This window comes from Chlorocebus sabaeus, chromosome 18 (genome assembly GCF_047675955.1).
Source record: "Chlorocebus sabaeus isolate Y175 chromosome 18, mChlSab1.0.hap1, whole genome shotgun sequence".
Lineage (NCBI taxonomy): Eukaryota > Metazoa > Chordata > Mammalia > Primates > Cercopithecidae > Chlorocebus > Chlorocebus sabaeus.
In genome coordinates, this window is record NC_132921.1 from 29,708,736 (window position 1) to 29,736,712 (window position 27,977).

Genomic DNA, 27,977 nt, shown 5'->3' on the forward strand with positions numbered 1-27,977 from the left:
TACAAAGCAAGGTTAACCAACCAGGATTTTTATCAGAAGTGCAATGTAATCATGACTAGTCAGCTCTGAAAAGTACAGTATAACAATTGTATGATAATTTATAACTAGGAGATGAAAAATTCAGTTAATTCACAGAGATTTGATCTTTTGAAAATGAGCATGCTTTTAAAGTTAGTTCCAGTATTAGAAAATTTACCAAGAGTTTCTTTAAGTTTTTAAACTGCTGACCTATCTACCACATGGCATATAACATATATAGAGTGTGAGATATATATATATAGCTTAATTTGTTTTTAATCAAAAATACAAAATAGTCATAAATGTTATTGATTTTACATAGATGATCTATGAAGAGAAAGTCAGTAAAGCAATTGAAGACTCAAATGTTGGGCCGGGCGCAGTGGCTCATGCCTATAATCTTAGCACATCGGGAGGCTGAGGCAGGGGCATCATTTGAGGTCAGGAGTTCAAGACCAGCCTGACCAACATGGTGAAAGCTTGTCTCTACTACAAATACAAAAATTAGCTGGGAATCGCTTGAACCCGGGAGGCGGAGGTTGCAATGAGCTGAGATTGTGTCACTGCACTCCAGCCTGGACAACAGAGTGAGACTCTGTCCCAAAAATAAAAAAAAGAAGACTGAAATATTATGTTACTATAGACATTATGAAGGGGAAATTTGCACTGTCTAGTGATTTAACTCAGTACAGCAACAAAAAATTGTCCAGAAGAGAAATCTGGAAGCAGGACCAGCTCCGTGGGCAGCAAAGAGGGAAGTTGTGCAAGGCCTCATGTTCTGCTGTAGCCATCCCATAATGTTCATAATTTTTAACAATATGCCCCTGTGGTTTTACTTTGCAAACAGAAATTATTTGGATCCTACAAATTATTATTATGCCTGGGGGCCTGCATTTCCAAATAATTGTCTGTAACCTCAACATGACTATGCTTTTGAAGTTGCTGAGCTTTTATTTCTGTGAGGCAAAATTTGTACTATTGTACAGCTTAGCCCTCTTCCCTCCCTTCAATTAATACTTTATTCTGATTTGTTATCATCCTGTGTCTGTAGCCCTGGCCAAATGAAATAAAGGATGGAGATTCTGTCGAAAGTGCACTCAGACTGTATCTTCTGTTCTCTCTTCTTTGATATGCTGATTGAAACCACCCAAGAAGTGACAGAATACAAAGGTTACTCTCTCACAATTACCAGTTAAAATATTTCCAATCTCTACTTCACCTTATTCCCAAAATACAAGAGGTGATTTTGAAGTTAAATACAGTTTCACGTAAAATGAACAGGAAAACAAAATATCATTATAAATTTATTTATATAAAAGGGAAATAGGTGCAGTTAGATGTTTAACATAAGGCAGTTTAACAAGTAGCCATGCATTTCATTTTGATTTTAAATTCCAATTTTTAAATTATGAAACAAAACAAATTTGGCGAATGGCTCATCAGCAACTAATCTTGTCAAAAAACATTTGAAATGCACAAGAAAAAACAAAATTTTGTCAAATACAGAAATAGTTTTCAATATGTAATTTTGGAGCTCTTCCTTCATCAAAGTAGAAATCATTGAATTATATGTTGATCAAAGAACATTCAGCTGCTTTACTTTGTGGAAAAAAAAATAGCTGAATCTAGTGATTCAAGGTAGAGGAGAATGAGATTATACAAAAGAGATTATCATATTCCTCAAGTCTCAATTTGCTTTTAGTAGCTTTTTCAGTGCATATGGTGCGTGTTTATGCTTTTAAATTAGTCCCTGGATTTAGAAGTTGTATGCTATTGTTCTTTTACCTTTGATGTTACACTCTTTACAAACTCAAAAGATCTGAAAATTGAACAGAGGAGGCTGAAACCCAACGATGATGCTACAATACTGTCAGGCAGAGTAGATCACTTTCTTAGGAAATGAATATGTAGACTGCATAGATAAATTAGGCCTTTATAGAGTTTAATTTGCCATTACGGTACATGGCCTAAGTGAAGAGGCCATTCTATTTACAAGTCATCTTACTTTTAAAAGTCCTTGAGTTGCATAGGTCACTTAAAAGAAATGTTCTTCCATTTTTGTCACCTTGCAAAGGTTCTGTGAAAGAATTTAAGGATACTGCAGAGGAAAATAAACACTTTCTAAATGTGGCCCGTTCCTTTTCATACTCACACTCAGGCTGTGTGGCCACCTTGATGGGTTGAGAACTCTCTCCCGGTCCCCATTCATTGTAAGCCACAACTCGAAAGGTGTACATGGCTTCTGGCTTCAGGTTTCCCACGGTGAGCTGAAGGGACCCAGGCTGTGTTGTATTCAACGCTCGTTCCCTGAGAAATCAAAGTTGCAGAGAAAGATTATTCCAAAAAGAATACTTCCTGCCAAAATTTGTATCTGATGTGCAAGAGTAGTGAGGTGAACCAAAGGGTTGCTCAGTCATCTAATGTTGACTCTAGGACATAATTCAAGACCTCAGGCTTTCTACAGAAAATAAGCTAATTGGAAGGACCTACAGATAAATGTTGCAAGAATTCTGGGGAGTTTAAGCTTATGTCATTCTCCATGAAACTTGCAAACTAAAGTCTTTTTGCTTGACACTTTAAAATTTGGAATTCAAAACCCATGAAAAACAAAGAGCTATTAAAATAAGGAGAAACATCTGGAATGTAGACAGGAAGATGGGTTTTATAAACATCCGGCTAATGACAGAAATCAAGGTTTCAATTATTCCACAAATCGGTCTTTGTCAGTATCGCCAACAAATGCATTTATGCATTTTCTCTCATTGTATGAAAGGAAAACGCAGATGCTAAGTGTTCTATGTATGGAGCCTGAGTCCCTGTGGTTACTTTAAGTGTAATTAGTGAAAGGAAGTAGATTCCCTCCTGCGTGAACAGAAACTGTAACATATGCCTGTTTGTTTTGCTCTTCAAGCCACATCTATATGTGTTCAATATCAATACATTTATCAACTAAAAACTTCCTCAGTGTTGCAAACTAATGAATTAATCTACTGATCATGGTTGCATTTATAGTGCATATTAAGAGATGACAAACCCTTTGGATATGGATGCTGACATTTTAGAAATGATAACTATTGAAGTATTCTTTAAGGACACACACAATTCTAGAGCTTCTGAACATTCTAGATATCCTCATTGGACATTTAGCTGATTTAACTGAGTGAAGAAGTGACTTCCACTAAGCTTCTCAATTGTTTCTCAAGGTTTCTATATCTAGATAATATCTCTTGCTTCTCAGTGGAATTATATGTACACTTTAATTTTGCCATTCAGATATGTTTTGGTTTTGGACATATTTAAAATGAAATATCTTTTTCTGCCAGGGAAAATTAGATTTTCAAAAAGTAAAAGTTCTAAGTGCATGAATGATGATTCCTAGGCATATCTACACTCTTAATATAACTGATGGCAGAGACTGGCTGGCTTATCCTCAAACCCAAAATTTCTTCTTCATGTACTAAACGATATTTCCCAGCTTCCCTGAAGTCTAGTTGAGGCCATGTGACTGAGTCGCAGCAAGAGATTGAACGTATGTGATGTGATGTGATGTGTGCTGATTTGAGGCCTGTCCTAAAATAAACTGCACATGGGTAATTCACCATGTTCTCTTCCTTCACCTGTTGTCTTGAGGTAGGGAAGTATGATGACTTTAGAAGCCATATGGGGGATGACGGAACAATCAAAATTTGTAATAATTCTAGCGAAGAACTGGGAAAAGAACTGCCTGACAATCAGTAACATCCCTTCCATACCTTCTAGAGTCAGAAATAGTTTTGAGTCATTATATATTTTAGGGCTTATTTGTTATAGGAGTTAGCATTATTTTATCTAGCACTGCTAATATTTTAAAATATGCACCCTGAGTGGTTGCCAGGAGCTACGTGATGGGAGAATGGGACGTTAGTGTTGAATAGGTAAAGAATTTTAATTGGAGATAACGAAAAATTCTGTGGAGAGATGGTGGTGATAGTAGCACAACAAGGCACATGCACTAATATACAACTGTACACATACAAATAGTTAAAAATGGGCCGGGCGCGGTGGCTCAAGCCTGCAATCCCAGCACTTTGGGAGGCCGAGACGGGCGGATCACGAGGTCAGGAGATCGAGATCATCCTGGCTAACACGGTGAAACCCCGTCTCTACTAAAAAAAATACAAAAAACTAGGCGGGCGCCTGTAGTCCCAGCTACTCCGGAGGCTGAGACAGCGTAAACCCGGGAGGCGGAGCTTGCAGTGAGCTGAGATCCGGCCACAGCACTCCAGCCTGGGCGACGGAGCGAGTCTCCGTCTCAACAACAGCAACAACAAAAAAACGAAAACAAAAACAAAAAAATAGCTAAAAATGTAAAATGAAAGACATGTGTTATCACAATAGAGAAAAAGCACCCTGTATGAATCTAGATATAGCCTGAAGTTTAGGTATTCTTTTAGAAGTGCAGTGTGAAGTTTCTGGAAGGCTGAATTCTGACTTCTAGAAGAGTAGGGGTCTGGATGAGATTAAACAGTAATCTAAAGTTGGTAAGCCTAAGAAATATGGAACAATGCTCCCATTTGCTGCATACCATACTGCTATATTCTACCAAATTAAGATCATTTAGGTCAGCAAGTTGCTTTTTAAAAGCAAACCCTCATAAAAGAATTGTATGCCTTGCTGTATGTAACTTACAGAGATTGAGCACATGGAGATAGGGAATCTTGCTTATTTATTTATTTTTTTAGCAGAAGAATTTTTATACACAGTGCCTCAGGTAGCTTACTGATACAGATAGGGTGGTTTCGTTATCATTGTTTTACATATAGAAAGTGAGATTTAGAAAAGCAACATGATTTATTCAAAGGCTTCACAGTTAGTGGGTATCACATTTAAGAATTAAATCTGGAACTTCATCCTCTAAATCTAGTAATGATATCATTCAACAATAGTGGAAAAATAAGGAACTTCTTTGGATCATGGGAACTTTGGATAAAAGACATGAGGGGAAAAAAGGACAATGAGCACTCAGAGACTGCTGAGAGGATGAAGTTGTCTATCATTTGCTATGAATCATTTCATAGCATCTTTTCTAGACCTTCAAGCAACATTGTTATCAAAGGTCAGATTTGCCTGTCAAAGACCTTTGGTATCTATAAGGAAGGACAGCTTTCATAATTGACTTTATTCTTACAAGTACTAAATAAATTGGATGAAATAACTGTGTTCCGGTTCATGCTAGCCATAACCCTTTCAACAGGTACTCTTCTGTACTTTAATTTTATTTTTTAAATAATTTCATTATTTTAGATTCTGGGGTACATGTGAAAATTTGTTTCATGGGTATATTGTGTGATGCTGAGGTTTGAGGTATGATTGATCGTGTCATGACCAGGTAGTAAGTATAGTATGCAACAGTTTTCAATCCTTGACCTCCTCCTTCCCTCCCTCCTATCTGACAGTCCCATGTCTACTGTTGCCATCTATATGTCCCTGAGTACTCAATGTTAAGCTCCTACTTATAAGTGAGAACATATAGTATGTGGTTTTCTGTTCCTGCATTAATTTATTTAGGATTATGGCCTGCAACTGCATCCATGTTGTTGCAAAGGAAGTAACTTCATTCCTTTTTATGGCTGCACAGTATTCCATGGTGTATATGTACCACATTTTCTTTATCCAGAATATATTAGTGCATGCTTGTTTTGGTAGAATTATTTAATTTATTTTGGATATATACCAGTTAATGGGATTGCTGGGCTAAATTGTGGATTTGTTTTAAGTTCTTTCAGAAATCTCCTAATTGCCTTCCATAGTGCCTAAAGTAATAAATTTGTGTTTCTCCCAATAGTGTATAAGCATTCCCTTTTCTCTGCAGCCTCGCCAGCATCTATTGTTTTATTTTATTTTTTTTAGTAACAGCCATTCTGACTGATGTGGAATGATATCTCATTTTGGTTTTGATTTGCATTTCTGATGATTAGTGATGCTGAACACTTTTTTCATATGTTTGTTGGCTGTTTGTGTGTCTTCTTTTGAGAAGTATCTGTTTATGTCTTTTGCTGAACAGGTATATTTTAAAGGAAAGAGAGGCAGGAAAATTTGGACATGTCCAGGTAAAAATGTCCAAGATCATGAAATGAAAACATCACTTACATATAAAAGAGGATGTTGGACTTCATAATGGGGAAGATTTAATAATCTTCATGAGCCTTCAAAAAGTATCCAAAATTAATAATTCATAAAAAATTATATATAAACGTATTCATTGACATGGACAATTCTTACTTTCTCAGTCTTAAAGAATAAACAAAGAATCTTTAGAAAATGCTTCCATGGTATTGATCTATAAAATAGAACCCAGGCAAATGCACTGTGCTTACTATGTAAATACACCTCCAAGACAACTCTATGGTTCAACCTCTAATCACTTGCTAGTTCTGCCCTGGGTTGACCACTGGTTTCCACAATGCAGGCTCTTAGTGGTTTTAAAGCATGGTTTTATCTAACCATTTCGATTTTATGTGCCACTTTCCAGAGATCTGCTCATATCAAAGGGAATTTGCATCTAAACACTATGTAGGCCAGGCATGGTGGCTCATGCCTGTAGTCCCAGCACTTTGGGAGGCCGAGGCAGGCAGATCACTTGAGGCAAGGGGTTCAAGACCACCTTGGCCAATGTGGTGAAACACTCTCTTTAGAAAAAATACAAAAATTAGTCAGGCATGGTAGCATGAACTTGTAATTCTAGCTACTTGGGTGGCTGAGGCATGAGAATCGCTTGAGCCCAGGGGCAGAGGTTGCCATGAGCTGAGATCATGCCATTACACTCCAGCCTGGGTGACAGAGTAAGACTTTGTTTTTTTTTTTTTTTAAAAAAAAAAAGAAAAAAAAAACCTGAGGGGGAAAAAAAAAAAACCCTATGTAGACTACGGAGTAAGTAGTTCAGGACTGGGGCAAGTCTGGGGGGCTGTTTCTGGCCTTCACACTAAACTTTCTGAGCCCCAGATTTCTCAAGTACAACATACATGCTATAAAAATGTTTGTATCACAATATCTGAAAGAATTAAATGAAATGCTGTAGGTCAAAGATCTAAAGCGAAATACATAGCACCTGACACTTAATATGGATTATGTCATAACGGCAGTCACTGCTATTATTTTATAATAACAAAATACCACCACAACTTCATAAGAAATAAATCCTATTGCATCCAAGAAGGAGACTTTTCAACAAAGTATTTAAAACCAGGAATCTGAGGACATAAATTAATGAGAGGTATATAGAACAAACTATACAGATAGGTTTCACTGACCTTGGGGACTGCCCACCCCCCAAAAAAATCTTTTTTGATATTTTCTATCTTATTAATTTTGTTTGCAAAGATGAAGTCAAAACAAAGAGAGTGAGCATAACTACAGACATTAAACAAGTTCCAATAATGAAAATAATCATTTTTAAAGGGCTGGAAACTTTGCTCTCTGAGGGACACTGAGAAGAAATAGGAGTTCCCTGAGTTCCACAGTACAGCTCAATAGTCTTATGGTATCTGATGTCCCCACTGGTGGCTGAGTGTCTGCTACCAAACTGCTGTGTGGCTTCCCTGGGTTTTACTGGGGTGACATCAAATTGCTAGCGTTATACAAAAGCATATTGAGAAAATGGCATTTTCTGCCATGTTGTCCTTCACAGATTTGTTCAGTTCTAGCCCCGAGGATTCTTACGAAGTTTTTAATCACTCTTCACAGGCTTTAATACCTGTAAACAAAACATGGCAAACCATTTCTCAACAAGTAAGTAACATCTGAGTTTGGAAGGGCAGTTTATTATGTGGGATTTCTCTGGTTCCACTACAGGCCAACACTAACCACCTAAAGTCAATTTTCCATGAAGCAGTAATTAAGGGTTTCCTCTCTGCTCAATGTAGTCCACACTCCTCTGTAAATGGGCAGATAAGCACAGTGGGTTCTGAAGAAAAGAGAACAGTGAACATGACAAGTTTACCCAATTTTTTGGGTAAACTTGGATTGTTCCGCCTCTCACTGCATTAGCAACCCCTGAAAAAGCAGCAGGGACCCCAAGCCTCCTCCCTCTCAGTGATGTTCTGTCCTATGAATCTGAAGACATAATTACCTTAAAATATGCAACACTCAGAGTCATGATCTATAACACTAGATGGATTTTCAGACAAAGCTTCTTTACTTCATTCCTTTCCCCCTAAGTTGGCAGTGTGGGGGAGTTAAGCCAAATTCAGGATAAGTGGCTTGAAGTAAAGGAATCAAGTCACTTGTGCCTGCCTGAATCCATTCCCTGTAAATTTACTCAATGAAAATTCACATAGAGCATCAAATATATAAAGTCTGACTCCTCATGCTAAAAAGTGTGTAGACAACTTGTCCACTTTGACTTTTACAAGGAGGCTATAAGAAGAGTTAGTTAATAAGAAACATTTATTTTTCATGAATTCTAATTTTAAGAACTTGGAGCTAACTGGTTAAAGTGTCTTGGAAAATAGCTGTTTCTATTCTAAAAGCATATCCTTTGACCCACTAACAATAATGTTCCTGCTTTACTCAGATCAGTCCCTGTTGTAACTCTTAAGCACTGACATCTTTTGAAGCATGAAGTCAAGCATGGCAACATGGGATGTACCAGTCTGCAATTTACATTGAGACTTAATTCTGGGTAGAGTATATTCTCCTGTGCCTAGAACTGGTCCCTGCTTTAGTTGGCGCTTAAATGTATTGCATTATAATAATAGCTTTTTCTAGTGTTTTGCCATTAGTTGTCTCAGTTTTTGCTATCATCTATTGACAAAGATACCCTTTTAACACACATAACCTGTCAACTCCATGCCCACAACCTTGTGCTAGCTGCCATTCTAGGTTAATATTATCTCACCTCCATGGAACAAGGTTCAAAGACCTTCACGATGTGGCCCAAAGCTTTGCACAGTCATCTGTGATGATCCATGCTGCCCCAGAACCCCTATGTCCATGTCAGCTTCTCTGCCTTTTCTTATTTTGCTTTTCCTTTTTTTTTTTTTTTTTTTTTTTTTCATTTCTTTTTCTTTTATTAAAATTCTGGGATACAGGTGCAGAACGTACAGGTTTGTTACATAGGTATATACGTGCCATGGTGGTTTGCTGCACGCATCAATCCCCTGTCTCCTAATACTATCCCTCCCCTAGCCCCCTGCCCCCAGACAGACCCCGGTGTGTGTTGTTTCCCTCTCTGCGTCCATGTGCTCTCACTGTTCAATTCCCAGTTATGAGTAAGAACATGTGGTGTTTGGTCTTCTGTTCTTGTATTAGTTTGCTGAGAATGATGGTTTCCAGCTTCATCCATGTCCCTGAAAAGGACATGAAGTCATCCTTTTTTACGGCTGCATAGTATTCCATGGTGTATATGTGCCACATTTTCTTGATCCAGTCTATCATGGATGGGCATTTGGGTTGGTTCTAATTCTTTGCTATTGTGAACATTGCTACAATAAACATATGTGTGCATGTGTCTTTATAGTAGAATGATTTATAATCCTTTGGGTATATACCCAGTAAAGGGATTGCTGGGTCAAATGTTATTTCTGGTTCTAGACCCTTGAGGAATCGCCACACTGTCTTCCACAATGGCTGACCTAATTTACACTCCCACCAACAGTGTAAAAGTGTTCCTATTTCTCCATATCCTCTCCAGCATCTGTTGTTTCTTGACTTTTAAATGATCGCCACGCTAACTGGTGTGAGATGGTATCTCATTGTGGTTTTGATTTGCATTTCTCTAATGACCAGTATGATGAGCCTGGAGTTACCTTCTCTTGACTCACACTTCTGACTCTGGCAAAAGCTTGTTTCAAATGAAACCAAATTGGAAACCAATTCAAAAGAAATGTTTACCTGAAACTTCCTACCTTTATGTCTTCGAACCCAGTAACATTAAATGGTCTCTTTTGTGTTTTTGTTGCTTTTGGTTTATACATCTAGTGTATTATGTATCACATTGTATTAATGGACATGCATGTTTCTTTGACTTGATTGTAAATTATTTAAAAAGAGAAGCCATATTTCATTTATATTTTATTCACACTTAGCATATAGATTCACTGAGTGTAACAAATGGCTATGTTGCTGGGGCTCATAATTTTTAAAATAAACGTGAAACTAAAAGAGAATAATTACAGAAAATCTCCACATAATGGGACCTTAGAAATGCCTAGAAAATTGGATTCTAATCCATGCTCCATCCCCATTTATTTCCGTCATCTTTGGCATGTCACTTCACCTTCCTGGGTCTCGATTTCATTATTTGAAAACTGAGAGAGTGGGATCTACTCAAAGAAACCTCACTACTCTAACACTTTTCATTAGCAATAGAAAATAGAAAATGTCCTATATCCATGTGTGTTTGTGTTCGCTGAATTCATTTCTATTTTTACATTTCAGAAGTAGAGTTTACAGATTAAACATGATTCTGCATCTTAGTGGATCATTTGTAGCAAGTCTCTAACACGCATTTTTCGTAAATTCGTATTATCTTGCCTAAGTGCCTCAGAGTGTTAACATTTAGTTACAACTTGTGAGTTGAGCAACAAATGCTGCCTTGAGGTGTCAAATACTTAATTAGTTGCTTCACGAGGAAGAGTTACATTAACATTCCTTTGTAGAGAAGGAGTTATGTTATTCTTAGTGGAAATATTTTTAGCATCTCCTTTTTATCTGTTCTACTTTCATTCCTTATTTCTTTAGTGAATGCCAGGATGTTATAACAATTAAAAGATTTGAGAACTGAAATATGGTGTTTAATGAAATAGGACTCAAAGTGATAGCAGAGTGATAAAAGTGATAACCACTCAAATGTCACATTCCTTTTTACCCTAAAACCATAGGTTTGGAAATCAGTGCTGTCTTAGAAAAGTTTCAAGATGTTTCACTGTCAGATAAAGCATAATGAAGACTGGAAATGGGTCTTCTTGGTTAGAGGTATTTCCACTAAGTTTTGGTTAAATTTTTTTTTTCTCGAATTGTTGAAAAGATAAATCTAGGAATGAGCTTTTTAAAAGGTGCTTTCCTATAATCTCTGCTTCAACATCAATACACAAGTGAGACTAGTTACATAACAAATAGCTATTGTAACTGCAAATAAAAAGCTATATTTTGGGAGTTGGGATAAAACAGATTTAGATTTCAAATTCTTATTTTGTTTAGTTTCAGCCTCTATCCCCATGATAAATGTGACTGAGTTCTGGGTTCTCTTCTCATTCTGTTTTCTTGGGATGGACCATCTTGCCCTTCTCTAGCTGTAGTGAGCATCCATGTGCTGACACATTCCTGATAAATATCTCTGTCCCAATCTTCTCCTCTGAGTTCCAGATTCCTATTTCCAAGGTCCTTCTTGACATTCCCATTTGAATGTTGTAAAGTACAACTTGTTTAAAACTGAATTTATGATCTTCATTTCAAATATGGACCTTTTCCAGCATCCTAATCTCAGCAAATTACACAATCATCTCTACACTGGAATATGCCAGAAACCAAGTGACTGTCCTTGACAACCCGTTCTCCCTCACCATTCATGTGCAATGCATCATCCAGTCCTGTCAGTTTTGCCCCATAAATATCTACAAAGTTCTCTCCACTGCTTCATCTCCACTGACATACCCTTAGACCAAGCTACCATCATCTTTTGTTTGCACTTCTGCAATAGCCTGCTAAATGGCTCTGGCACCCACCTGGCTGACCTCTGCTCTAGTTTCCACTTTCTAGTCACGGCCATCTTTTCAAAATGTAGATCTGATTATGACATAGACATCATGCACACATTTCATAAATGCTCTCCCAGAAGCATGTTCCTCTCCACTAAAGCTCTTAACTCAGTGTGTGGTTACACATTTATCAGTAAGATGAACCTTTCAAGATGAACTGCTTCCAGAGAATCTGCTGGGTTCCCTTCCATTTTCAATACGCTGCTGGACATGGACATATAGTCAACTCGCATTCAACATTTGTTAATTTCTATATGACATTTGTGGATGGCATGTTTCATTTTTGAATATGCATTAAGTCCACTGGAGAAATAAAATCACTATTCTCTCATTCAATGAATTAAAAAAATTTTGAGGTACAGGGCCATGATTTTACATTTTACAGAGAAGTAGAGTGGGGCTCCAAGAAGAAGGCTAACTTTGCCAAGCTTTAAGCCAGGGCCAGAATGTCATGCTTACGATTCTGAGTCTTGTTCTCTTTCTATCACAATATGCTCCCTCATGGATAACAAGCTCCATCAGCTGCAGAGTCCTTAACTCTGAAGAGTGGTGAAAGAATATGTAAACACCACGTTGAAAATGTAATATACCATGAATTCTAAAAGGAATCCTCCATGTCAATCATAAAAAGCTGGTTTCTAATCCCGAACAGTGAGCAGAGGTTTTCTGAGACAGCATAAAGCAATGTGAAGCATATATATGTTGCTGCAAGTTGGAACACCTAGTTCAGCCTTTGTTCTGCCATAAAACAGTGTGTGACCTTGAGCAAGTCAGGGGCTATCTTGGAGGCTTCTCTGCTTCATCTGCTGAATGGAGATACCGGTACCTTATCTGCCTACCTCACAGTGCTATTGTGAGGATTAAATTGAATGATGCTCATAAAAAGTGTTTTAATTCTCTCATCTGCACTCCCACTGTACTTTATATGGAGCTTTTTCAGAAAATGTCTTTCACTTTGTATGGCACAGTGAAGAGATCACTGGACTAGAAACCTGGCATTGAAATCCCAGTTCTAATATTTACTATTTGTGTGGTTTCTTAGCAATATTTTTCAGTCTTTCTGAACAGAGAAAGGCATACTCATTTGTGAACTGGAGATCATCATAAATACCTTATCTGAGGATCAAATGGGTGAATGCTTGTGAAAGTAATAAAGTCTTCTCTAAATAAGAGCTAAGAAACACCCTTGTATTTCAGTTATTTTAATTTTAAGCCCATATGATGATTTGCACATGGCACTAGCTAATAAGAATGAAATGTTTTGGGTGCACCAAACAAACAGCAAGTGTTTCAGGTGCTTTTATTTAACTTCATTTAATACTCATCACAACCTTACACATCAGATACTATTACTATTCCACATGAGAAAACAAAGTCACTAGTAATTGGCCCAAAGCCACACAGATGGTAAAATACTAAGCCAGGATTTGAACCCAGGCAGTTCAATTCCACAGCCACATAGCCTTAACATTTTGGCTATACTGTGTTACACTTCATAAGTCATTCTAGTTACAAATGAGAAGTATAATGTGATATATATACACACACACACACACATATATGTATATATATATTATATATATATATAAAAAATACACAAACTTAGCCAGGTGTGGCGGCATGCACCTGTAGTCCTAGCTACTCAGGAAGCTGAGGTGGGAGAATCCATTGATCCCAGGAGTTTGAGGCTGCAAATGAACTATGATGACACCACTGCACTCTATCCTGAGCAACATAGCAAGACCTCACCTCTCAAAAGAAATACAATAAAAACTCACTAGTGTGTTTTATTACCGGTAAATGTATAATGCAAATCAACTTAGCCATTAAGTCAAAAAATTATTGGAAAGAAACATATAAAAGAATTGCATGTCATAATTCTATAAATCTCAAGAACATTTAGTTATCTGCCAGGTTAATCCACTAAGGAAGCAAGATGAAATGGGATTGAGAGTGCCTGCTTTGGACTATGGGCTGCACTAAATTCTAGTTCTACTACTTACTAGCTGTATAATGAAGTATAAACTTCTTCTTTAAGTCTCATCTTGGTAAACATACTTTATGTAAGATGCTTAGCCTGGTATCTGGCATAGTAAATGCCCAATAAATGCTTGCTGTCACTGTTGATGATAAAACTGTGGCCTTGGGCATGAGACTTTCCTCTGAGCATTGGTCTCTGAATGTTTAGGTAGCAGGTAGCAGGAAGTTAGACTATGATCTCAAAGATCACTTTTCATTCCTAATGATTTTTAGGTACTAAGAGGGGATAGCTAGATATCTACGAAGCAATTGCTTCACTGTGAATTCTACCCTTCATGTTTTGGAATATATGCTGCTTTTTCACTTATGAAATAAAAGCACCCCAAGGGGTTGGATAAAAAGATGTGAATTATGGCACTTGCATTATCTACACCATTAACCAGTCAGAAAGATTCGTGATGATCTGAGTTAGAATAATTTTCCTGATAAAGTTATTGCTAATCTGAAAGAAATGTTAAATTCAATACCATTTAGAAAGGTATTGTGTCAAGCAGCTAAATAAACCTACATGAACAAACAAACATCACAGCTAACTGCTCAGAGACAGTGGCATATTTTATGGCTCTAGTTGAGAGTCAGAAAAATCAAAATAAATGGAGATATTAGAATAAAATTTTAATATCAACTTTTTTGGATTAAAGTTTTTATTTAACTGTAGTCAGCTTATTCATCCTCCTCAGTAACACAATTTATTTTATTTGGTAAGAAAAAAACTATCAAATATATAGTATCTCTCTGACAACTCTACCATGTCAGTTCTGATCAGTGTATGTTTACATGAGGCATGATACTGGACACTTAAGCATGAAATTATGAATATGATGTAGTCTCAGTCATCAGGAAAAGAAACACACATGTACTCAACCAAACATCAAACTTGATTAAAGGTGGCAAAGGCCATAACAGTAATGTAATCAAAATGAAGGGGTGAGCTAAAGGCGAAATTGGTGAATTCTGAGTTGGAGGACTATAGAGAGTTCCACACAGTAATTGACATTTCAGTTAAGGCATCAAGTCGAAAAATAGCTCAGTGGATAAAGAAGATAAAGCAGCCTTGCCCATAGGAAGATTACATTCTGATGAGGAGAAAGGGGATTAGGGAAACAAAATTTGTAAGTAGAAGGTAATAAAGGCTATGGAGAAAAATAAGAATAAGAAATATATAGGGAGTGCCAGAGGTCAGGAAAGACTTCCATGAGAATGTGACATTGCAGCAAAGATTTGGTAGAAATTAGGGAATGATCCATGTGGATCTCTGAGGAGAAGAACATCCTAGGCAAACTGAAGAGCAAGCGTAGAGATCTCAAAAGAGGCAGATTCTTGGATATTTAGGAAACATAAGGAAAGTGCTACGTGATGAGGTTAGAGAGGTAACAAGAGACAAGAACAAGGACTTCTACTAATTCTATGAATGAGACCAACAGTCATCACAGGGTTTTGAAGCAGAAGAATGACATACTCTAACTTATGTTTTAAAAGGTTTACTCCAGCTGCTATGGTAAGACTAGACTAAGGAGATTACTGCAGTAGTTCCAATAAGACTTGGTTGTACTTAAGGAGAGGGTAAGAAGTGGTAAGACTCAGTATACGTTTTGTTTCTGTTTTTATTTTTTATTTTATTTTATTTTTTTCTGAGACGGAGTCTTGCTTTGTCACCCAGGCTGGAGTGCAGTGGCATGATCTCGGCTCACTGCTACCTCCACCTCCCAGGTTCAAACAATTCCCCTGCCTCAGCATCCTAAGTAGCCAGGATTACAGGTGCGTGCCACCACACCCAGCTGATTTTTGTATGTTTAGTGAAAACCGCGTTTCACCATATTGACCAGGTTGGTCTCGAACTCTTGACCTCCAATGATCCACCTGCCTCGGCCTCCCAAAGTGCTGGAATTACAGGCATGAGCCACCGTGCCTGGCCATGTTTTGTTTTTATTTCTTTATTGATTTTAATTGTTTATCATGAAAATTTAAACAATATAAAATTAGGCAGAATAATATGATGAATTGCTTTATTCCCATAACTCAGCTCAGAATATAAAATCATAGCCAGTCTTCCAGTATTATTTTATAACAAAATCTGGTATATTATTTCATGAATTCAAGATATATTTTGATGGTACTGCCAAGACTTGATGATGGATTCCTTAATAAGAATTAAGAATTAATTAAGAAATATTCCAATGATTTTGGCCTGATTAATGAGAAATACGAAGATTTCAAAGGTGGGGGGAACTCTGGAATGATAAACTATTTGGTGAGGAGGCATTGGGGTTGAAGGATAACAGGTGTTTGATTTTGTTCATAAGTCTTAGATGCCCATGGGACATTGACGTTGATAAATCAAGTAGGAAAATGTGTATATGAATATGGATTGCAGGTAAAAAAGTTAGGACCAGAGATACAAATTTGGAATACATCAACATATTCACAGAATATAAAGTCAAGAAGTGGATTAAAGGCTTGGGTCCTGAAGCAATTTGATACGTACAGATCAGAGAAACTGGGAGTAAAAAGTAAAAAGAGCCTGAAAATAAGCAGCCAGAGTAGAATGAGGAGAGCATGTGCAATAGAAAACTGAGTGAAGAATGAGTCTCACCAAAGGAGAAAGGATCAAATGTGACAAAATTTGCTGATTGCTCAAGTAATGTGAAGACTAGGAATTGACTACTGGGTTAGCAACAGGAGGTTATTGGTGAAGTTTGATAAGAGCAGTTGCTATTACATTCTAGGGACAAAATCATTATTGGAATATAATGTAAGATATTGGAGTGAAGTTAGACAATTCAAGGAATGTTCCTATGAAAGAGAATAGAGCATGGAGTGGTAGAGGAAAGAAAAGTGAGATTGAACCAGAATTTGTTGCAATGGAAGATCCAACTACATGCTGACGTGCTGATAGACGTAATTCACCTTAGGGGGAAGAACTGATGATACAGAAGAGAGAAAGAATGGCTGAAGATTTGCTCTTTTATAAGAAAAAAGGGGATCTTGTGCACAAATGAAGGTTTGGCTTTAAAGAGTACAGGCAGTTGTTTTATGGAAATTTGAGGAAAGACAGATTATATGCTTAAAGACACACTTGGGTGAAAAATAATGTCACATATGAAAGCATGTAGAATTCCCCTTCTTATATTACATGAAATTAAAATCAAGGTCAGCTAAGAGTGGGGGAAAGGGTGTAGTTTTGGAGATATGAGAAGAGAGAAAAAGGCATGAAATATCATTAGTAGTGTGTGTGAGAGAAGCTGTCTGATAAATGTAGTATAATTGCCAGTAGCATTAATGGGCAACATGAGATTAGTAGCTATGAATTTAAAGTGAGATGAATCAACCCAGTTATACCTTTTCCTCAAGCCATATTCAGCTATAAGAGAACAAGTAAAGAGTAGGTAGAAAGTTACATTTACTTGAGTTGGTTTTTGCTAAGCAAGTAATATGAAATGAGAGTAGCAGGCAAAACGTTGATGCAAGTCAGCAAGTATTTAATTGTTGTGTTTACTGGCTATGGAATTGTAGCTATGGAATAAGTGAAGATAAACAGGAAAGATAAGGGATAGGATCAACGGATTGCAGGTCTCTGTGAAATCAAAGTTTCGTTGTATTCAGAGTTCTAAATAAAGGATACTAAGACAAGAGTCTGGAGAGTGAGGCAAGAATATGATTTGAAACTCAGATCATGAGAGGTTGCAGTGATTGGTGTTGTCAAGGTTCATGGTATAACCATGAGAGCGAGTAGCCAAGGGGGTACATTGATGCTTAGAATTGAAAGATAAGAACAAGTTTAATAGAAGAGGAAAGGACAAAACTGTATGATAAGCAGGCCTGTAAACAATTATGAAAATAAATGTTTCACTCAAACAGAAATTTCAACAATTTCTCCTTCCCCTACTCCTTCCCTTTCTTTTCCTCATCCGCCTTCTTCCTACTCTTTGAGCCTTAATTTCAGCTTCTTTTCCACATTGTCTCAGAGCTCACACTATTCTGAGCCCTTCCATTCTGCCTGTGTGGAGGGACTGCCCTGAATTTTTTGCCTGAATTCCCTCAGTTCTCATAGCAATGCTAACAGGTAGAATTTATCTTCCTTTTATTCCTTCTAGCAAAAAAGTATTATTCATATTTAATACATTATTAAACACAGAAACATCACAATTTGATAAATAGGACCATTTTCAAATCTAGCTCTTGTGACTTGAGTGAAAATTTTTTAACCATTACAGATTATAGAAACCACACTTTTACATATATCCATACAGATAGATATAGATAAGGATAGACTGGGGCTAGACTTCCATTGAAAGAAATCTGAAGTTCCATGTACATGTCTTTGTATAGTAATTTTATTGTATTTAAGAACAGTCATACTTTGGGGCAGTGGAGTGAGTGATCAAAACTGTATTTCAAAAAGATAACTACAAACAGTGAGGAAGATAGATTGGCAGGTGAGGAGCGATTCCCAGAGATCAGGTAAAGATGCTGAAAATAACAGAATAAAGGAAGCATGGCTGAGCTGTGGCTAAGGTAAAGCTGACAAGAATTCATGAGGAATGGTAGTGTTGGGAGGCAGCAGTCAGTAAAACATGGCATGAATTTTTTGCTTGGTCAATGAGGATGGAAGATACCAACATAAACTCAGAAAAGAAAGGAAAAATATACATAAAGAGAAGACAGTGAGTATGTTTTGGGCAGGGTGAATTTAAGGTGCCTCCAGGAAATCCATGCAAAAACATGAAGATGATTGGGCAAGAATCATTGCTTCCAGTTTTCACAGCTGCACACACTGAAATCCAAGGAACTTAGGAGGCATCATAAGATCACAAATAGTTGCAGAAATAACACTAAAACAAATGCCTGTTTCTTCACAGTAATGAATAATCTTAGTATAAGGCAATATGGGTATGTCTGTGTCTTCACCATTTTTTTTTTGATAGGGCATCTTTGTTGCCCAGGCTGGAGTGCAGTGGCAAAATCTTGGCTCACTTCAACCTCCGCTTCCCATGTTCAAGCAATTCTTCTGCCTCATCCTCCCGAGTAGCTAGGATGACAGGTGCACACCACCATGCCCATCTACTTTTTTGTATTTTTAGAAGAGACAGGGTTTCACCATGTTGGTCAGGCTGGCCTCGAACTCCTGAACTCTGGTGATCCACCCAACTTAGCCTCCCAAAGTGCTGGGATTACAAGTGTGTCAACAACACTGCTTTTTAAAAATGCACATCTCTAATGGGAAATGAGTGAAGGACATAATAGAGATTTCACAGTCTCTCCAAAGTTCCTGCCCAAGATCTCCTCCTGCCATTACCCAATGGTATTGACTTAAAGAGATGACAGATTAAGCTGAATTGTATTGGTAGCATCACCTACCTGTTGTCACCTTCTCTGGAGAAAAATACCGTGAAGGTTTGAACGTTTCCTTTCGCTTCTGCAGGTGGGCGCCAGCTGAGACGGACAAACCGGCTGGAAACCAAGACAGGGACCACATCTCTGGGAGCTGAAGGGAGGACACTGGAGCTTGGGATAGCTAAGGAGAAAGAAGAGGAGGCTATCAGAGGTGTCAGTGCCATAGGTAAGAATTCAGTAGGAAGGCATATCCAACCTATTAGGAAGCATCTCCATGTTATAGTCACCTTGATTCTAAAGGAAGGAAAAAAACCAAGGGAATGCACACATTAAATGGAATAAAAGGTATATTCATTTTTCTTGGGTTTTAAAGTGTGGCTAATGACATGTATATGATTCCACTGCTTATATGTCCAATTTCTATTACCCATGGGATCTATGACAATCAGGGAAAAAATGTCCGCTCAGGCAAGAAAAGGGGAGAGAAATTTGGCAATGTGAATTTTTAACAAGCACTTGAGTTCTAGAAAGATCTTACTTCAGAACTGTGGATAATATGATGCAATATTGTAAAAGGATTACACGTCTCATGACATTAACTGATAATAGAAAATGTCTTTGGTAAGAGATAAATTATTTTAAGTAATTAATATTTCCCTGAATTGTTTCTGGAATGAAGCAGAGGTTGAATAAGCAAGAATATGGATAAATGAATAAATGAATAAACTCATGCATCTATATTTGAAGTAAAAGACAGTATTACATTTCAGAAGATAAACTCAAGATATACTAAATAGAAATCTAAATTTACAGTGACTATTTGTCAAAGATAACTTATTGGCATTTTGAAGAGTTCTAAGAAGAACTAAGAGGGCCACAATCTCCAGGATTTTACAAGGTTGGGGGCAGTTATTACTGTAGAAAAAAAATGTGATCATATAGTTTTAATATACAGTAAGTTCACATGATTTCAAACCTCTGCCTCCAGGTTCAAGTGATTCTCCTGCCTCAGGCTCTGCAGTAGCTGGGATTACAGGCACATGCCCCCATGCCTGGCTAATTTTTGTATTTCTAGTAAAGACTGGGTTTTGACATGTTGGCCAGGCTGTGTTGAACTCCTGACCTCAAGTGATCCACCCACCTCGGCCTCCCAAAGTACTGGGATTACAGGCATGAGCCACCATGCCTGACCCCAAGGTGATTCTTTAAAATATTCATTTCAGAGTTAAAATATGTTTCATAGTACAAAAGACACAGACCAAGTAGGTGTACATACACTGACACTGAGTTTAGTAAAGCACTAATTTGGAAGTTAAGCCAATGGAGACTTCAACATTGTATTACATAGCCATGGACTTACCTGTATTCATAAATGCTTCAGGTAACCAAAAAGTTATCACAAAACCTTATTCCTGTCAGTATCTGTCTACATGTCTACACTGTTCTGATACAATTTTTCTGCTTCAGCCTCCTGAGTAGATGGGATTACAGGCATACACCACCACACCTGGCTAATTTTTGTATTTTTGGTAGAGACAGGGTTTCACTGTGTTGGCCAGGCTGGTCTTGATCTCCTGACCTCAGATGATCCACCTGTCTTGGCCTTCCAAAGTACTGGGATTACTGGCATGAACCACCTCTCTCAGCCTGTTCAGAAACAATTTGAAGTAGTTATTCATGTATTTTTTAAGACCATAGAAAATTAAGAGCCGAAATGAAAAGTTGATGAAAGTTAACAAAAAGTAGAAGCAATTTTCATGGACTTGTTTGTAGGAACAACTCTGAATTATCCTCAATTAAAAAACTGTCTTTTCACATATTGGGAGAGTTAGTAATATGTAAGAGAGGTTTTTCTATTACATATGGGCATGTGTATTTTGTAGTGTGTGTCTGCTTGGGTGTGTGTGAATTCATAATTCATTTCCTGCAATAACTCTGTTTTCTTCATGTTTGTTAAAGTTCTCAAGTCTAGGGAATATGTGTTTCATCTTGACAGATGATCTGTAGTCACAAATCACAGGTATCCATTTGCAGATGTGAAATGTTCAAACTGGCTTTTGTAGTCCATTTTCCCTAGTCTTTATCAAAGTTAGTCTTCATTTTTGCATTCACTTTGTATAGGGACTGGCTGAGTGGTATTACTGCGATGAGTTAAACTTCTGCTAGCTAGAAAAAATCATCTGGGGAGTGGAAATACCCCGTTTCCTAATAGTTCCAGAAACCCTATCAATTTACAATTCTTACTAGTTATACAGAGAAAGAGAGGTTTTAAAGAATTGCAAAAAAACAAAAGTATTTGAAGCTATTTCTGACTCCAGATTCTTTGACTATTTCTTTGTAGATAAAATTTCGCCTTGCTCTCCGGATCAGTACAGTATTTGAAAAAAATGGAAGAGTGGCAGTGAGTTAGTCAATCTTTTATAGCAGAGTGGTGAGGGAGGGGAAAAGATTGATGCCTGGGGATGGCGTATCTCTCTCAAAAATATGGGTGATATTAAGCTTCTTGACAAAAACCTTTACTTCCACAAATCACAGGCAGCTCAGACTAACACACTGGAGTGAATTTATTCTCTCCCTCCCCCTCAGCCTGCTTCTCCCCCGGGTGATACTCAAGTTGTCCTCGCAGCTGCGCAGCCCAGAAACCCGAAGCCCATCCCTAATTCCTGACTCTCCTTCACTCACTGCATGCTAGGGTTCCCTGCTCCTGAAAATCTCATTAATCTACCCACGCTATTGCATCTCCATCGCCACGCTTCCATTGACACCATCGTTCTCTCTCACTGGAATTACCACAAGTGTTCCCCAGCTCCTCTGACTTCCTTAAAATCACCTTCCTCAAATATATTCTCTGTGTAGCATCCAGAATGAGCTTATAAAAGTATAAATCATGTCACTCTACTACTTATTTTTCCTCCACACATCCTCTTCAGGGCAAGCTCCAAACTTCTTAATTAGCTTGCTGGCCTGACTCCTGCTGACCATGGGTCTTGGGTGACTTTCTCCATAAACAAGGCTTCAGAAAAGGACTTTCGTGCAAGTCCTACATTTGGGAAATGATCCCAGAAACACCAGCAGGGAGTCAGGAAGTGAGACAGGGCAGGGAGGGACCTATCGGAAGAGTGGGTTATCTATATGGTTATTCCTGTGGGAAACTGAAGGGCAATTCCATCAGGGACTCTGGGAGTCAGTATAGGACATGCCTCAGAGTTAATCATCCCTCAGGGGAGCAGATAGGGGTATTTGTCTACCTACTCCTTCTCCATCATTTGTTGAGGGTGATTCCAGGGGCTTATGACTTTCCTAAACAATGGTCTAGTGTATTTCTACAGCAAGACAGAAAATACCTTTGGGCAGAGGCTTGCAGAGGTGCAGTTAGCAATGATCAGTAGCTCTGCTCACTCAGCAAATATTCAAACAGCTCAGATCACCTGTTCTCCTTGTCTAAGTGCAGAGGAGAGAGTGGGGAACAGCAGACGAAGCCATTGTTCTCATGGTGCTTATGTGGAAGCTCCTTGGCTTCTTGATGCTTCTACATTAAGAATGTTCTCCTCATGCTGAGCACCCTGCAATTCTCTAGGGCCTTCACAAAAGCAGATCCTATACCTTAACCAGCCCCTCGCACTCATCTGCCTAACTCCTACTTTCCCTCTTGGTTTAGCTGAGGTTTTGTTTCTCGTGGAAAGACTGACCAAAAGTATTTGGAAAATATATAAAAACCAAGTGACATAATATTAAAAAGCATGTTTTTAAATCTTTAAAATAATAAATCATCTTATTGAAAAGTGGGGTTCAACTTGACAAATAAGGCAAGAAATACACATTAAAGTAAAGCCTGAAAAAAATCAATCAGAGGCCACTTTAAAGAAGGTGAATATCTCACGTCGGCCAGGGTGTGGCACTCTCACAGGCTCTCTGTTGAAGTATGTGTGAGCACTACATGTTCAGAAGTAAATGTGGCAAAATCCTTTTTAAAAAATTCAAAGCATTAGGCCAAACATTGTCATTCCTATAAATTTATTATTTAAAAAATAACAAATCTCTCCTTCATCAGTATATCAATCTGAAATTATAGATAGTACATTTACTCAAAATTTAATACCTCTATAACTTACCAGTTATTAAAAAATGGGTTCCTTACTAGATTTTTGAGAAAAATATTTTTAAACATATAATTAATAATAACTTGATGAAAGCTTTCTGGAATTTTCCAGAAGTTAGACAAATAAGTTTTATACAAACAAGGGAAATTTTCCAATCTTGTTCCTCCAAGAGCACCTCATTCCTCCAGGATGTCAACATCACAAACTAGTTGGCATCTCCATCCACCCAGGGAGTGACAGAGAGGAGGGCAAGGGGCAATGGCAAGCAGGCAGATGCTCCTCCCTCTCTTCTCCTTAGACTTCAAGGAGTGTCTTCTTACAGAGCTGGTCTAGACTCACATGGCACAAAGCTCAGAATAGAATTAATCACGGACTCTTTACCTCAATTTAAACAGGCGTTATATTAAAAGGGAGGAACACAGTTTTAGCAAAGGAATGACTTCTTATCTTATACAGGGGAATTAATTTTGTTCTTACTAATCCTCCATGCTTTCTCTCAACAGCAACTTGCCTTCAAATAAAGTCTCAATAAAGAACCAATCAGGACTTCTTTTCTTTGCTCTTGGAGGCCTAATCTCCAGTCTGGCCCTAATCTCTCTGGCCCATTACTGTTGCCATAGCTACAGCTTCTTTATCTGTTGTCATGGAGAAGAAGAAGCGAATTTGCCACACTATAATGACAGTCTTTTTTTTCTTTAAAGAACACCTTTAAAAAATTTTTAATAATAGCCAAATCCAGGAAAGAGTGATAATTTTTATAGATAATGAAAAGCCAAATATATATAGTTTTGAAGCCAAAAAATAATAACATGTTGCTTAGGCCCCTGCAATAGCCTTGGTAACAATGATACTATTGGATTAATTTTTTAAATAAAGCTTCAATTTTTCAACATACCAAAGACTTTTTCTGTCACGTTATTATACAGTGTTTATGAGCATGAATTTTTATCTGAGCTTACTGATAGTCCACAACCTTCATTCCCTATGATGTATATGACAGAGGTATTCATAACAACAAAAATATTTAATTTACATTAAACCTCAAACAAGCCAACAGACCTGTTTCCTTGTTTCATTCCCCATGTTGCTCACTAAAATATTACAAATGTAGCCACCAAATCAACTAGCTGCTTTATTAGCTGCATCTCTTTTATTAGTCTGTATCTTTACCACTTAATAAAAACAATATGTAAATAGATATTATTAGTGAAATAACAGAAACACTTCATTTTCCTAAGAGCAAACAACTATCATTTCTCCTTTTGATTTTTTTTCTTGTTGTTCCCTTGACACCAAACTCTAGCTTTTTATTGTCTAAATGAAGAAGTGGATAAACCCAAATTATAGTGAAGTTTTTATAGTTCATAAAGTAATTTCACAAAATTATCAAAAAAAAAAGAAGCATGGCTGTGTATAATTAAAACTTATAATGAAATTTTTTTTTTCTTAAATGTTACATTATTTTCAAAATGGAATGAATCATGACTTTTTGTGGTAGTGGATTAAGAATTTTAGAAAAAGTAAGTTATTTTATAAAATAGTTATTTGAAACCATTTTTTATCTTAATATGAGACGAAAGTTAATGTACTCCATAAAATCTCACTACATAATCATTTATTTATTTGTTTTCTAATTGTCAGATAACATTGTATGCTTTTATCCTGTATAACACGATACTTTGAGGCATATATATATCGTGAAATGGTAAAATCTAGTTAATTAACATGCATTACCTCACACACATAAAATAATGTATTGGGTAGGTACATTTTAGATAAGAATGAATAATGAATATTGATGGAATATCTATCATGTTCCTACTGTTATGTGTGAAGCTAATAATAATTTATTCTTAAGCCCTGAGTTTTGACCTCAGAGAACAGGAAATTAATTTGAGGACTCAAGGTTTCCCCTGTAAACTATTGAAAAGTTAGAAATAGTCTCTTACTTACAAATGAATTCCACTCTAAAGTTTGGGTAGAAAAGTTATTTAGACGTTAGAATACATCACCTCACGAAATGATTTCTATTCTGTTTCCAGATACCTATTTAAATTGTACATTAACTATCATAGTTATAATGCTATGAAATTGAATCATTTCATAATGATTCAATACTCTGATAAAATGAATTTATGCATCTAATTATTAATCCATTTAATATTAATTGAAGATGTACTGTGTGCAAGGCACTGAGTCAGAAGTTGTTCAATCCATTTCCAGATCCCAGAGGGAAAAACAGCTTGGTCTTACCCCCTACCCAACTTGGCTTCACCCTCTAGGATGCATTTGCTGCCACCTCCAATATTACTCCTTTCATACCAGCTATACTTTCTCAGTTGTCTTCAGCATGGGACCTGAAGGATCTAAGCCTGAAAGATACAGTTGAGGGTCTCTGAGAGTGTGGAGCTAGGTTTCAGGAGTGTACAAAGGCTTTACTTTCAGAACAACCTCCTTGCTACCTCTCAGTTCTCCATACTGAACTGCTCAATTCCATGAAGACTTCATGCTTATACCTCTGCTACTTTTGTGTGCTGCAAACTGAGCTGGAATACCTTCCTCCAATTGCTTTGCTGCTCTGACGTGGGGGCCTCCTTCACTTTCAGTTAGAGTATAACTTCACTGATCTCCAGCCTGGCATAGGTCCCTCTACCTGGGTGTTCACAGAATTAGGACAAGATGAGCACTCTTGTCAGGGCACTTCCCTGTATTCCATCAATCTGGTCATTTTTGTTGTTGTTGTTGTTGTTATCCTATTACAAATTGTATGCTCTGTGAAAGAAGGAACCAAGTCTAAACTGTTTATCACTTTAATCCCCCGTCATTATCACAGTGTATGTTAGCCATATCATAGGTATGCATTAAATTATTGCAGGGTCCAGCTAAATGGAAGGCTTTGCAAATTTGTGAGATTATGTTAAGACTTTGGCTGGAAAATTCGTTTTCAGAACCCTGTACAGTAGTTGCTTGAGAATATGCACTGGGAGAAGACAGAGCATTACTGCAAACTAGTTATGTTCATTATTATTAATTCGCAGATAAATTATAAAGTAGAATGAAAAACCAAGCTCAGAGGAAGGTTCTAAGGAAATGTAGGTTTGGGGTGAGAACATTTTATTTTGAACCAAATGGAGAAGGGGAAATATATCACAACCTGCTCTGTCAGAGCTTGTCAGCCTTGATCCCTAGAGGAAACCCTGGTGGCAAGCTTTCTACATTGTGCCAAATAACGGAGGTGTGTTCATAGAAGGATGCTTCCTAAGGGAAATAATGCTTTCATTAAGAAGCAAAAAGGAAGCTTGAGAATTTGGTTTTGGCTGACCTTGTATCCAGAAGGGGACCTACAGGTCTGTTATAGAAAGTGTGATTCTTAGAATCATACATCAAAGAGTATGGCCAAAAAAAAGTTGTAGGCTAAAAAGGATTTCCTATGGCCACACAAAGAGATAAATTGAGAAACAAATTCTGGGAAGTATTTTCATATCAGCAGCAATAACTATAGCTCTCAGAGTTTGAGCTCTTTTCAGACAAAAGGAGGAGAAAAATATTATCTGATAAACTGGCCAACCAATACATGTGCAACTAAAGGTTTTATGCTCAGATCTGCACATTGTAGGTATGTAAAAGCATGCATCATATGCTTTTAATAATTTCTTTATCTCCAAATTGCTTATTTAGGAAAGTGCCTTTTAAAGAGTTTATGAAGATGCAGCAAGTACCACTTGCAGCTTGGCAAGGTGGCTAGGGCATCATGTATGTAAACAAACAGATTTGACTAGCAAACTGCAATTAAATGGTATGGACCTTGCTCCCTACTCCCGAACTCTGTGACTGTGTTATTTGGAAAGGTATTTAGCCTCTCTGGGCCTTAATTTCCACATTAAAAATGGTACAAAATATTTAGTGTACAGAGTTGCTAAGTGATAATGAGAAACGGATTCTAAGGGCTGCTCACCATACCTGGCATAGATTTGTATTCAATAAATGGCTGCTATTATTATTTCTCTATCTTTAGATCTTGAGAGCAGAAAGCCTATTTCTGTTGGTCCAGTTTCTTGATGGCTGTCTGGAGATGTAGGAACTCTCATAGAAAGGCATTGGGAGGCCAGGCGCGGTGGCTAATGTCTGTAATCCCAGCACTCTGGGAGACCGAGGTGGGTGGATCACGATGTCAGGTATTCAAGACCAGCCTGGCCAAGAGGGTGAAACCCTGTCTCTACTAAAAATACAAAAACTAGCCAGGAGTGGTGGTGGGTGCCTGTAATCCCAGCTGCTCTGGAGACTGAGGCAGAGAATTGGTTGAACCCAGGATGGGAAGGCTGCAGTGAGCCGAGATCATGCCACTGCACTCCAGCCTGGGCAACAGAACAAGACTTTGTCTTAAAAAAAAAAAAAAAAAAAAAAAAGCATTGGGAAGTTTTGAGCTAGTTTTGGGTCTAGTAGATCAAGTAAGTTGAGGACAAGCATGCTGCTTCTGTGGAAGGAAAGTACATTGTCACTTCAACATCCCTTTCTACATAACTTTTCAGGTTTCAGAGAAAAATCCATCAGTAATTTTCTTTTTAAAAAATTTTATCATCCCATATTCCTGCTCCTATAAGAGTGTATTTCATTTCAAGTCTCTTTTCTCTCTTTGTATTTTCTTACTAATCATTGCACCCTTTCCATCTGTCACTATTCCAAGGCTTTGTGAGGCCACCTTTAATCATCTTTCTCATCAATGTCTCTCCCTGGCATCTTTTCCCAACTA

At 37.5% G+C, this 27,977-nt stretch overlaps 1 protein-coding gene across 4 annotated transcripts in view; it reads right to left on the bottom strand.

The window, feature by feature from the left end:
* DCC (DCC netrin 1 receptor) overlaps window positions 1-27,977 on the bottom strand; it is a 1,222,872-nt gene that overhangs the window by 368,278 nt on the left and 826,617 nt on the right. For all 4 annotated transcript variants that reach the window (XM_073006286.1, XM_037982936.2, XM_007973974.3 and 1 more), the window contains exons 8-9: window positions 19,152-19,308; window positions 2,171-2,325 (exon numbers count right to left, since the gene is read on the bottom strand). In XM_073006286.1, coding sequence (XP_072862387.1) covers window positions 2,171-2,325; window positions 19,152-19,308 — 312 coding nt within the window. The remainder of the gene's footprint in view (window positions 1-2,170; window positions 2,326-19,151; window positions 19,309-27,977) is intronic.